The 13,790-nt window shown below is 34.7% G+C and overlaps 1 protein-coding gene and 1 pseudogene across 1 annotated transcript; both read left to right on the top strand.

The window, feature by feature from the left end:
• Window positions 1-120: 120 nt before the first annotated feature.
• LOC125813057 (uncharacterized mitochondrial protein AtMg00810-like) lies at window positions 121-767 on the top strand. Its single transcript, XM_049492550.1, has 2 exons — window positions 121-526; window positions 643-767. The coding sequence occupies exons 1-2, from the start codon at window positions 121-123 to the stop codon at window positions 765-767; spliced, it is 531 nt and encodes a 176-aa protein (XP_049348507.1).
• A 1,648-nt stretch (window positions 768-2,415) lies between these two features.
• On the top strand, window positions 2,416-13,759 carry LOC125813056 (trans-resveratrol di-O-methyltransferase-like; annotated as a pseudogene).
• The last annotated feature ends 31 nt before the right edge of the window (window positions 13,760-13,790 follow it).

Here is a 13,790-nt window from a genome sequence, read left to right as displayed (position 1 = left end):
TGTGACTTCATGAGAAGTGAAAATGAAGCCACTTTATATGTGAAGAAGACTGAAGGAGGAGATGTGTTTGTGGTGTCACTCTATGTTGATGATCTTCTGGTAACATGAAGCAATGAAGCAATGGTGAATCAGTTCATGCAAGAAATGGAGACCAAGTTTGAAATGTCAGATTTGGATGAAATAAGTTACTTTCTGGCAATGGAGATTCATCAAGCTACTGATGGAATCTTCATTTCTCAGAGAAAATATGCATGGGATATTCTTAAAAGGCTCAAGATGGAGAGGTGCAAGCCTATACCAACCCCACTGGTTCACAATGAAAAGATTTCGAAGTTTGAAGGAGGTGACAAGGCTGATCTAATAGTTTATAGAAGTTTGATTGGTAGTTTGGTGTATTTGACAGCAACAAGACCTGATCTCATGTTCGCGGCAAGTCTACTATCGAGGTTTATGCAAACTCCAAGTCAAGTTCATCTTGGTGTTGCTAAACGAACATTGATATATATCAAAGGAACTGTTGATTATGGTATTTGGTTTAAAACGAAGAGCAAGGGCAACTAATGGGTTATTCATATTGTGATTGGGCAAGTAGTGCTGATGATATTAAGAGCACTTCTGGATATGCTTTTACACTTAGTTTAGGCATGTTCTCATGGAATTCAAAGAAGCAAGAGGTGGTAGCTCAACCTTCTGCAGAAGTAGAATACATCACCGCTGCTGGTGCAACTAATCAGTCTTTAAGGTTAAGAACGATTCTACGTGATTAGGAGTAAAATGACATTGGAGCTATTGTCATTAAGGTTGAAAACAAGTCAGCAATATCTATGGCCAATAATCCAGTGCAACATGGACGTAGCAAGCATATAAATGTGAAGTTTCAGGCTATCAGACAATCATAGAAGGATGGCGAAGTTCAATGAACAACCCAGATCAACAGATTGCAGACATCATGACCAAGGCTCTTTCTAAGGGGAAATTTGAAGTTCTAAGGGCTAAGTTGGGAGTGTCAAAGAAAAATCTCAAGGAGGAGTGTTAGAAAATGAGATATTTTTAGATGGTTTTTTTTTAATGGTTCTTTATAAATATTATGTTTAGTATGTAAAGGAAAGGTAGTCCTTGTTTTGTGGAATATGTTTTGTAAGAAAGTCAATAGTGGTTCGATATGTATGGTCCTCTACTTACTTTGGAAAAGCTTATGTAGATATATGTGTGTGTGTGTTTTTTGAAATCTTAATATGAATGAAAAGAACCATTGTTGAACTAAGTCTTTTCTTCTTTCTAGTTTCTAGTACTAACATATTCTTGTAACTAGTCTCTTTAAACTGAAATCTTGAAATTAAGTGTCATTGGAAAAGGATAGGGCAAGATTATTGATAACCTTATCAGATGTGAACAGGATCTTAAGAGACTTAAAATTGAATTGTTTTCAGAAAAAAAAAATCTATAAGAATTAATCAGGAACTGGCTAGTACTAAATATGAGCTTGAGAGAGCAAATAAATGGACTCAGTCATCCATGATTATGACTCAACCGAGTAACAACACACATAGGGACAAAATTGTAATTAATAACTCTAGGGTTGCATGTCCAAAACATAGAGCTAACATAAATAAAAACAACAAAGCTATCATAACAAAAAAAAACAAAAATGAATCACATCGAAGGAACAAGAATGTTTTAAAAAAAACTGGAAATACTTTAACAAAAATGGATGAATAGAGATCTCATTCATCCTTCTGATCTAAAGAAAGGACCCAAGCAAATCTGGGCTCCTAAATCTAACCCTTGAAATTTGCTGAAAAAAGTGAGAGGAAGCAAGAAATACCGGTACATGGATAGTTCTTACTCAAGCCATATAACTGGAAACAAATTAAAATTCCTCTCCCTTGAATAAGAGAGGGTGGAATGGCTGCATTTGGTGGTGGAAAAAAAGGAAAAATCAAAGGCATTGGCAGGATAGGTAAATCTAATAAACACGCAATTAAAAAGGTATACCATGTTAAAGGACTGAACCACAATCCACTCAACTTATCACAACTCTATGATAAAGGAGAAGGTAACCCTCTACTCTACATGTGTTGAAGTGATAAACTTGAAAATTGAGTAGACTGTCTTCACTTGACAAATATACAAGCATGTGTACATTTTTTATATTGCAAAGGTACCAGCTGAAGATCGTGCATGACTAAGATCCTGTTTGGATTGGCCAAACAAATAGCTTTTAAGTCAAAAAATAAGAAGTATGGAGAGTCCTACTTTTGATTTTAAACCTTTTAAAGTCATTTCAAACTTATTTGAGTTATATTTAACTTTTCCAAACACTCTCAAAATCTAATAATGACTTAAAAGTAGGTTTGACCAACTTTTAAGTCAATTCAAACGGGCTCTAAGTGTGATGCGCAACGATCCTCTACTATGGCACAAGGACTGGGACATGCCATTCATGTTCAGCTAAACGAACTCATCCCCAAGGACTTGGTGATAGGGCTCCCTAAAACTGAGTTCAAGGAAGACAAGGTTTGTGAAGCATGTGCCCAAGGTAAGCAAGTAAAAACATCTTTTAAATCCAAACAGATCATCAGCTCAACTCCTTGAAACAGGTAAAAAGTAGAGGAGGCAAGAGATATATATTTGTACTAGTTGACTCCACAAGGCTTACTTGGACAGTTCTTGCTTCTAAAGAAGATGCATTTGAGGCATTCTACACTTAAGTGAGAAAATTGGAAAAGAAACTTGATAAACAACTAGCTACTATTAGATCTGACCATTGAATTGAATTTGAAAATAAATTTTGTACAATATTGTTCCTCTCATGGTGTTGATCATAATTTTTCTGCTCCTCGAACCCCTCAACAAAATGGAGCGACTGAAAGGAAAAATAGAACTCTGAAAGATATGGCTAGGACTATTATGGTAGCTTGCTACATAATGAAGCCTATTTGAGACAAAAATCTCTATGAATTACTCAAAAGGAAAAAAACCTAACATCTCTCACTTAATAACCTTTCAATGCAAGTGCTATATCCAAAATAATAGAAAGAACTTGTTAGGAAACTTCGATGCTAGAAGTGATGAGGAAACCTTTCTAGGATATTCTTCACATATTACAGCTTATAGAGTGTTAAACAAAAAATCTATGTGTGTTGAAGAAAGTGTGCATGTAGTCTTTGACGAGAGCAATGTTATGGCTAATGAAAGTTTGCAGGATGATGATGAACTGCCAAGGACTTATGAATTAATTGTGTAAGACCAAGTGAAAGAAATAGGTTCCACCCTTGTAGGAAAGGATGACACAACATCCACTCTTGTGACAATGGTGACATCTCAAATAAGGCACACTTAATTGATCTGTATCACTCGAGAAGTTGGAAAAGTGAGATGGAAAGGAGAAGTGCAGAATTTGTTGTTGGTGCACATTTGTACGAGGCTAGCTATAGGTCGTATAGGGTCCTACGGTCCATAGGAGGATAGTCAAGGAAAGGGGTCCTGGAATGTTGAAATTTTCAAGTCTCTAAAAGGTTCCCATGGACCAACATGACAGTCCATAGGAGCATATACGGGCCGTAGAAGGTGGTTCGTAGGAGTGGTTCAAACTTGGTGAAATTTTGGTTGCCTTGGGTACTACAAGAGGGCCTTCGGCCCATGGAAATGTCAACGGACCATAGGAAGTGACACATGGTCTGTGACCTTGATTTTTGGGTCTTAAGTAAAACCACATATAATTGACCAGGACAGTTCATAGGGTCTTGTACCGCTCGTACATGGTCTCGTAAGGTTCCTTGGATGCTTTTAACTCAAGGTCATATTGGTTTTTTCCTACCCTTTTAATGCCTAAACTATGTCATTTCTAGCCTATATCTAGGTCCTATAACTAATTTTAATCTTCAAAAACTACCCATTCTCACTCATTCGCTCAAAACCCCAAAAGCTCTCAAGGTTTCTTCTCCAAAATTTCTCCCAAGATTCAAGAGGATTTCTAGTGTTCTTCAAGTTCCAAGCTTCTTTCTACAATTCAAAATCTAGGGTTCTCAAAGGTATGTGGAATATTCATAAAGGGGTCCTTTTTCATCCATTGAGTCCTAAGATTTCTCTGTTTCTCTTCTCTGATTCCAACCCAAATTCTAGGGCTTTGCATAATTTCTCATGTGTTCAATTGTTTGTGACTAATTTCTTTATATTTGATCTTGTTATGCATTATTTGATCATAATCACATGTTTTCCTTGATTTTCATATGAACTCATACTATATATCTACTTTATGATTATGAACTATGTTTTGAGATTATGCATGCATCCTGAATTGGGGAATTTTATGAATTAAGGATGATTTAGATAAAACATCAATACATTTTATGAAAAGTTTATTCCAATTCAAGTATTCTCGTTTTGAAAATATGATCATGATTTTGATGCTTAAGATAAGTGTCTTTATGAATATGTTATGAAATCATGATTTTGAAAGGAGCTATTCTATGATATAAAGTTTATGATTGGATTAGTATTACTAGATTCTTACCTTTCCAAATATAATGATCATGATATGATTACATACCTTTCCATTGGGAGTTTACTTAGAACTGAGTGAACTTTGGGATGGAGGCTCACACATTAGTAGATTTGGAGTTTATTTAGTAGCAATCCCCTTCTCCCATAACTATGTGCCCCGTAGGACTTTGACTTAGAAAGATATTAGCTAGTGGATCCACTTAAGCTTAAGAACATGGTCCTTACCTTGGCAAGTAGGACACTCTCATTTTGGTGTGGGAGTAGTACGCTGGTCTCCATATTGTAGCTCACATGGTTTATGTGGGTTAATGGTAAACATCCCACAAAAGTTTATGGTTTTATCAAAGAGTTTATGACTTCCTCAAAAAACTATGATTTAAGTTTATGTTATGGTTTTCAATTATTACATTGACTTTGTGCCATGATTTATGAATTTAGCTTATCAAGATTGAACATGCTTTACTTGGTCATGCATTTTAATGTTTTCAAGGCTTATCATGCTTCATATTTATGTTTATGCATTTATTCCATATTCAGTACATTCCAAGTACTCATGCATATATATCTTGTGTGCCTATATTGCTACATAATATAGTGTCTGACATTCCTCCATTCGGTCGTGGCTAGTGGATTGATTCAACTTTACATAGCTTGTGGTGAATCCTCATGGTTCAAGGGCATGATTACACACTATGAGTTCTTTGTCTATTTCAGTTTTTTCAATTTTCAGACTTATTTCTTGAGCTAGGGCTTGTCTTAGTCACACCTATGATAGTAGAGGCTTGTTGTCAGACCTAGTATGATTCAGCATTTACAGTCTTGTACTCAAATTGTCTTATGTTGAGACGTTAGGTTGGAGACTTATCTTTCTACTTTGTGATTTATTTCTGTTATTTTGTACTCATAGTGTCATGATTATATCAAATGGCCTGTTTAGGGTCTCTCGGGATCCTATTTGTCATGTCACAACTAGGAGTAGTTTGGGTTGTGATATCATCAAATGGTGGAAATTGAAACAATGCATCAATATAACAAGAGAACCAAATAGTATAATCACAAGACTTAGTCCTCAAAGGATACCAGTATCAAGGATCACATCCAATTGACAACATTCTCACATACCTGGATCCGGAATAACCACTAGATCAAGACTAAAAAAGCTATGTACATTCAATGTTTCTCTATCTATGTTTGAACCTAAGAAAATTAATGAAGCTCTGCAAGATGCAGATTAGATCATTGCCATGGAAGAAGAACTTAATGAGTTTGAAAGAAGAAAAGTGTAGCACCTGGTACCATGACCAAAGAACAGGACTGCCATTGGAACAAAGTGGGTTTTCAAAAATTAGCTAGATTAAAACAGAACTATCACAAGGAAAAAAGAAAGGTTGATGGTCCAAGAATACAATCAGGAAGAGGGCATATACTATGATGAAACATTCACGTCAGTGGCTAGATTTGAGTCAATCAGACTCCTTATAGCATTTGCTACTTATATGAAGTTCACACTTTATCAAATGGATGTGAAGAGTGTAATTCTTCATGGGTTACTGAAGGAAGAAGTGGTGAAAGCATTGACTATCCTGACCATGTTTTCAAACTTCATACATCCCTTTATAGACTTAAACAAGCAACCAGAGCATTGTATGAAAGTTTATCAAAGTTTCTTCACATCTATGGATATGCAAGAGGAAAAATTGATAACACCTTATTCCTCAAAAACAAAGGAAAGGACTTGCTAATTGTATAGGTTTACATAGATGACATCATATTTGGAGCCACTAGCAAAGCGAGTCGCAAAGGAATTTGCTTCTCTGAGCAATGAATTTAAAATGAGCATGATGGGGGAACTCAATTTCTTTGCTGGGCTTCAAATAAAATAAAATCCTTAAGAGACACTGATCCATCAGCAGAACATAAAGGAATTACTTAAAAGATTCAAATGGAAGATGCAAATGTGATCGACACTCCAATTTTTACAGCCATGAAGTTAGGTCCAGAGGGAACATGTACACCGGTGGAGATAAAACTATATATGGGGATGATTGGACCTGTCATATATCTCACAACTAGCCGACCTGATATTGTATTCAAGATGGGTCTATGATATGGATTTCAAGCTAGTCCTAAGCAACACCACGTGAAGGCTATCAAAAGAATCATATGGTACTTAAAATAAACCATTGACCTCGGCTTGTGGTATCCAAAATGAAGTATCTTTGAACTGGTAGGATATATTGATCTTGACTATGCAGGTTACTTGATGGATTAAAAGAGTACTACAAGAATAGCACCCTTCTTAGGTTCATGTCTGATCTTTAGGGAAACAAAGAACCAAAAATCATTGGGCTTGACTACTGTTACGGCTGAATATGTAGTAGATCCCTCATGTTGTGCTCAACTACTATGGATTAAAAACCAACTCAAGGATTTCTTGCTTAACATTGAGTGTGTTCCAAACTTTGGTGACAATAAAAGTGTGATCAATATAACCAAAATTTCAGTTCTATATAAGAGGACAAAGCACATTGATATTAAACATCACTTGGGATAATATGGAAAAGAGACTGGTCTCTATGAATTTTTGGATCACTAAAAAGCAAATTTTTGATATCTTCACCAAGGCACTGGCAAGGGAATATTTTGAAAGGAACAAGTTGGAACTAGGGATGATATAGATCACATATCCTCAGTGACTAGTTGACGAACACTGTACATAAAGCATAAATTTTAATATTCAATCTTGTACATTCGGTTGTGTGTCCCTATGCTGGTTTAAATTCTAAGATATTCATAAACTATAACCTAGTTTTTTCATTTGTCATCAGTGAATGGACTCACAAAATTGGGAACGGAAAGCTCAACGTGCTCAAAATTAAAGGTATATGCACTACTCTTGTTAAAAAGTTGAAAAATTGGAAAGGAAGCAGTTGAACATGTCCCTTCCATGTGTCCTACAAAAATAATAATTATATCTAGTATATAAACAAAATGATCTCCATTATCTCCAAAAGGAAAAATAAAAGGGGAACATCTCATCAAGTCTGCCAATTGTGTTAAATCACACCGCTACCTAAAATAAAACTATTCATATGAATGGAATCTCTAATTTCTAGCCAATTAAATTACCCCTACTTCAACACTCTTTATTTAAAATACCCTTCTCATCCACAATCTCCAAACCCTCTCTTTTCAGAATCTACAAACTAATTTTTTCTCTCTCTTATAAATGATGGATACCTCTTCTCCCTCTACCTCTACAACAAAACCCCAAACTCCACCCTCTCATCCCTTACCTATACATGTTCCTTAGGAACTAACCCTTATACCCTTCAAGGAACAGGTTCATAGTTACTCTTCCTTCTGTGATTTTTGTTGATGTTCTTGGTTTATCTCATCTAGAATGTCTCCTTGTGGAGGTGGTTGTGGTTTGGGGGGAACCATACATGGTTGAATTAGGGGTTAATGAGAGAATTTTAGAGGATTCATCTTGTGAAGGGGGACAAACTAGGGACCCTACGACTGAAACTTGTTCACCTTCTAGGATCATATTAGGTGCATCTAGTGAGGGGGAACTGGGGTTGCTATCCAAGGTCATCATAACGGGTGTTCTATTTACTAGTACCAAGTCGATAGAACAGGTGGTGGACTCGGTCAGTGAAGTTAAAGATATTTTCTGTTGCGATATATACTATTAACCACATGTTTAGATATAGTATTTATTATAGAATAATTATTTATTTATTTTAATAGAACATATATTTGTTTATGGTGCTTGTTTACTTATATAGTATATGATTTAGTGTATAGAGTTTAAGCTTATACACAGAGGATTAAATCATCGGTTCTTATAAGTATTAAGTTTTTTTGTTCACAATCTAAGATAGAAATTGGACATGCCATCGGTACGATTGTAACACAAGATTATATGTAGTTTATCTTGATTATGGGAATGATATAGTTCCAACTTCTTGTGCTAGTGCATTTTGTATGTATTGAACGAGACCGAGTAGAGATAGTTGCTTTAGACTGACTGACAAAAGAATATTCTCTAAACTATTATATGTACTTATATTCTTAATCCTGATATAACTATCATGATCTGTATATGTTAAGCATCATTTTGATTTATTAAACGGTGAGATTCTAAGATGGGTCAATATTCCTAGTAGATTGGATGATGAGAATATATATTGGTGAAATAATAAGTTAGTTGATGGAATCCATGTCTCGGTATAGAGATTGATGATATGCCTTTTTGAGAAGCTTAAAAGTTTTCATCGTGTCAAACCTTGCAAGTGGATTTAAGAATCCGACACATGAAATAAGTTAAGCAATGCTCTAAAGGAAATTGATCATTGAATTAAGTTTGTCAGTAATTTAATTTATTGATTAGTATCTGTAATCTTAACATGGGGAATTTCAAAATATAAATAGAGGAGTGCAATTATGAATTTCTAATGGAATGATTTGTAATTTATTATGGTAAGAATAATTCAAATTAATTATTTGGAATTATTTTCATAATAGGAAGCCTCGATAATTAATTTTGTGGTCCCTACCGTGCCCATATTTATCTAGAACTTAGAATTTATTGCAAAGGGAAAAAGGAGAACTATGTGTCTTTCTCTATTCTAAGGAAAGAGAGAAGTATGCATCTTTCTATGTTCTAAGGCAAGGGAGAAATATATCACTTTTTCTATTCTAAGGAAAGGAAGAAGGACATGACTTTTTCTTTTCTAAGGAAAGGGAGATGTACATGTCTTTCTATTCTAAGGAAAGACATGGTATTCCTTTTACTTGGACTAAGAAGAAATCTCTATAAATACGGATTCTTCTAACCCTTGAAAAATAATTTTTTCCATAAAATACTTGTCCACCAAAGTATTGAGAGGGTTCGGAAGTGAACTTGCGATCACTGTAGAAGACCATAGAACTGTGGTCTAGTTTGTGGACTAGCTTATGAATTTTCTTGAAGTTTCTAGCATGTCAACTAGCTTGTGGATTCACTTGAATGTATCGGCTCATGCTTCAAGAGGTAATTCTGAAATTAAATTCAGAAAGTTTATATGCCCTAACATGATTGTACTTGTTCTAGTATAAACAATGTGTTGTTTATTATTCATGTAAGTTGTATGATTATGGTATGCTTCCGCTGTGCATATAGATATCCAACAATTTCCCCATTGCAAATCTTGTCCCCAAATATCTTAGTTCTCGCATGCGCAAGGCATTGGGATAACCTGTAGTGGTTCCAATAGATAAACCTATAGGTGACTCACCTACTCAACTTTTGGTGTCTATCCCTATCCATAAGTGTAACACCTCGGAAGTTCCTAACTCAGATAAATTCAAAAATCAGTTGAAGTCTATAGGTTCTTGGTATTTACAAACAATAGTTATGGATCGTAAAAAGCTTCACGACTCAAGGAAACAATTTGTGGTTGATGCTTCAGAAATTAGGTTAAGTGTATCAGTGATTATGACTAGGCGTTGTAGACTACCCTTGTGAAATAAATTATGTAAGTTGTAATTTTGATTTCATCGGTACGAAAGAAATTACGGGTTGTGGTTTGTTGTATGAGTCATGGATAGACTCATAGAAATAAGTCCAGTAACTCCATACTTCACAACCTTGGGTTCCAAAGTACGAGTCAATAGTACAACTCATATAAAGAACCATGAGTCGTATTTGGGTCTTGTATATTCAGATTTCAAAAATTGGTAATTTTAGTACATCTAGTTCAACGACAGGATAGTACGAGTCGTACAAAGGACTATGAGTAATATCATGGTTTTGTAGATCATTCTTCAGGGACTGGATGATTTCAATAGTTGGGATTATATGATTGGACACTACAAATTGTTGAAGATATCATGGGTCGTAGAAGTGGTTTGTGGTTCAAAGTTCTGAATTTAGGATTTTCAATTGAGTTTTACAGACAAGCTTCTACGGTTCGTAAATGGAATTACGGTCCGTAGATTATCTTGTTCTGCAGTTTTTATTCATGGTTAATTGGGCATTTTCCACTATGTTAATTCCTATACTCCATCAGTTTAGGCTTATTTAGAAGGATATAACTGATTCCTAAGAGCCCTAACCACCCAATTCACTCTCATTCTCCCAAAATCCAATTCTTCCTCTCTCTCAAGTCTTCATCCTCAAGCAATCTAGGGATCCAAGATCTCAAGTCTCCATTGAAGGATTTCACTATGGTTTCTATCAAGGTATGTGGGAACTTAATCAATGGGTTCTGTTCACCCATTGAGTCCCGAAGAAACCTCAATTTCTCATTTTATGATCATCTTAAAACCTAGGGTTTCATGATTTCTTATGGGGTCTTGTTGAATTACGAATTCTTCTTCTTGATTGTCTTTTTATGCATGAATTGATTATAGTTCAAGATTTTCAATGATATTTTTATAAACCCATGATATGCAAGTATATTCATGACCATACTTATGTTATTTTCACATTCAAGCTTCATAATCAGATTGTTATGAATAAGGATGATTTCAGGTAAAGTATCATTCAGTATGTATGATTATAATGATTTAGATTAGTTAAGATGATGTGTCTCTCAGATTATGTTATGTTATCATGATTAAAGGTGCTACACAAATTATCAGATTTTTCATGAATTATTCAGTATTATCATAATACTACTGTTTCTAGATTTATGCATATTTTATGTTGGGAGTATACTTAACAACCAGTGGACCTAGGGATGAAGTCTCACCTATTAGTTGAGGTATGAGACCTATACAATCAACCCATTTGTCCCAAAACCACGTGCCCTTGTAGGATCTGTCTCAGGTAGACATTAGCTAATGGATCCACTTTAGCTCGGATTTCATGGTTCTTACCTTGGCAAGTAGGATAGTCTCTTTTCAGTGTGGGAGCAGAATACAGAACTCCATATTATAGCTCACATGGTTTATGTCGGTTATCATATACATCCCACAAATAAGTATATTTTCAAACATCATGACCTTGTATTATACTTTTACTTGATCACTGAATTAGCATGTTTTATAGACTTATCGTGTTATAATGACATATTTATGAATTTCCCCATACACAGTACATTCTGGGTACCGACAACATACTTTTCTACCTATATTGTTTCATAATATAGGTTCTAACGTATTCCATTTGGCCCACAGTTAGTACATGATCTTCTCATCCCCGCTCTATTATTGGTGAGTCCCCATGATTCTAGGACTTTCCTCTATGCTTTCATTCAGTACTTCCATTTGAGTTTTCAAATAGTTCGAGTGAGTTAGGGAGTTGTCCTAGAAACTCACTTATGAGTAGAGGCTTTTCAAACATTAGTTTTCCACGTAAATTGTCTTGTGTCAGATTCTCTCTTACCTTGCTAAAAAATGAATTCTACTTTATTTAAAAATTAGAATACTATCAAAATTATGCTAATGAAAAAAAAAACATTTCATATCACTTTAGTTTAGTTTCAAAAACAGATATGCAGTTCTCCATTTCATATTACTTTAGTTTAGTTTCACAACTAGTTCTCCATTTCATATTACTTTAGTTCAGCTTCAAAAACAGATATGCAGTTACCCATTAGGTGCAGTAAACATAAATTATTAAAGGGCACATTAATGAAGCAGACAGAAAAGTAAAAACTTTGTGGGACCAACAATGCATTGTTATTTTTATTTGTACTTGACTTCTATAGATGTAAGCGTTATTTCTATTTATCTGTGGCAATATTTTTAATAGTCCGTGAAGCCAAAAAGAATGTTCAATTTCGTTATTTAAAAATATAAATTTTAAATAACATATTTTTTTTTATTAATGAGATAGTATAACAAATATTTATAATTTGATTTAAATTACTACTTATTTTTTTAAAAAATAAAAAATATTTAGAATTTCATGTCTAATCAAGATTGACGACATAAATAGAAATGAAGAAAGTATAAATAGATTATGTACACCCAGTAAAATCTTCTTAAATTTAATAAAGGTGGTCCTCTCATTCTTGTTATATCTATGCGCATAATCTTGTATCCTAATTATCTCAGCCAATATTATCTTTTTATAAAATTCTCACAACTATAGCATTGCCTAATGACAACATGACTAGAGAAATGTTGGCTGCTCAGGCACACATATGGAACCATACATTCAGTTACATCAACTCCATGTCACTCAAATGTGCTATTCAACTTGGAATTCCAGATATAATCCATTCTAATGGCTAAGCCATGACCCTCTCCGATTTGGTGGATGCCCTCCCCATCAACAATAATGCTAAAACCTTGGATTATACCTTCCGTCTCATGCGTACCCTAATTCATGGAGGCTTCTTTAATCAAACAAAAGTTAATGATACAGAAGAGGGTTATTTACTTACTCCAGCTTCATGTCTCCTTATTAAAGAGGAGCCATTGAGTCAAGTCCCCTTTGTGCAAACGGAACTAGATCCAAATTTTATGGATCCATGGCACTCACTTAGCAAATGGATGAAGAGTGATGACCACTCTAGTACTCCATTTGTTATTGCTCAACCCCTATATGAATATGACGAGAGGTAACCAAATATTAACCGTCAATTTAATGAAATTATGGCTAGTGATTCCTGATTGGTTATAAATATGGTGATTTAAAATTGTAGGGGAGTTTTTGAAGGCATGAAATCATTGGTGGATGTTTGAGGTGGTGTTGGAATTGTGGCTAAAGTTCTTGCAGATGCATTTCTTTAATTGAATTGCATCATCTTTGATTGAAGGTAATTGAAGGATGTGAAGGGATCAAGAACCTAAGCTATGTGAAAGGAAACATGTTAAAGTTCATTCCCTCTGCTGATGCGATTTTACTAAAGGTAATTTTGTAATATAGAGATTGATTTTCACTATATAAATTAAAGTACTTCTGTTAAAGGTTAATATTTGATGACTAATGATCAATAAGCAGTGGGTATTACATGATTGAAGTGACGAAGAATGCATCAAAATATTGAAGAAATGCAAAGAAGAAATTCCAAGCAAGGAGAAGGGAGGGAAGGTGATCATTATTGACATGGTGTTGATGGATCGTAACCTAGAGGAAGAAGATGACAAGTCATATGAAACTCAACTTTTCTTTGACATGCTCAGGATGGTACATGTTTCTGGAAAGGAAAGAAATCGACAAGATTGGGCAAAACTATTCTCTGGTGCTGGTTTTAGTGACTACAACATTATACCTATATTGGGATTAAGATCTATTATTAAGGTTTTCCCTTAATCTACGCTATTTGATAAATTCTACAAAACTA

Source organism: Solanum verrucosum, unplaced genomic scaffold (assembly GCF_900185275.1).
Source record: "Solanum verrucosum unplaced genomic scaffold, falcon-dt-bn FXZP01000090.1, whole genome shotgun sequence".
Lineage (NCBI taxonomy): Eukaryota > Viridiplantae > Streptophyta > Magnoliopsida > Solanales > Solanaceae > Solanum > Solanum verrucosum.
Note: the sequence above shows the minus strand (reverse complement) of the source record. Positions and strands in the feature narration are given on the sequence as shown.

Bases quoted from the DNA above. Each gene is read 5' to 3' on its own strand.
- LOC125813057 (XM_049492550.1), top strand. From the start codon at position 121: ATGGTGAATCAGTTCATGCAAGAAATGGAGACCAAGTTTGAAATGTCA. The intron at 527-642 runs GTATTTGGTTTA...CACTTAGTTTAG, and splicing joins CAAAGGAACTGTTGATTATG to GCATGTTCTCATGGAATTCA.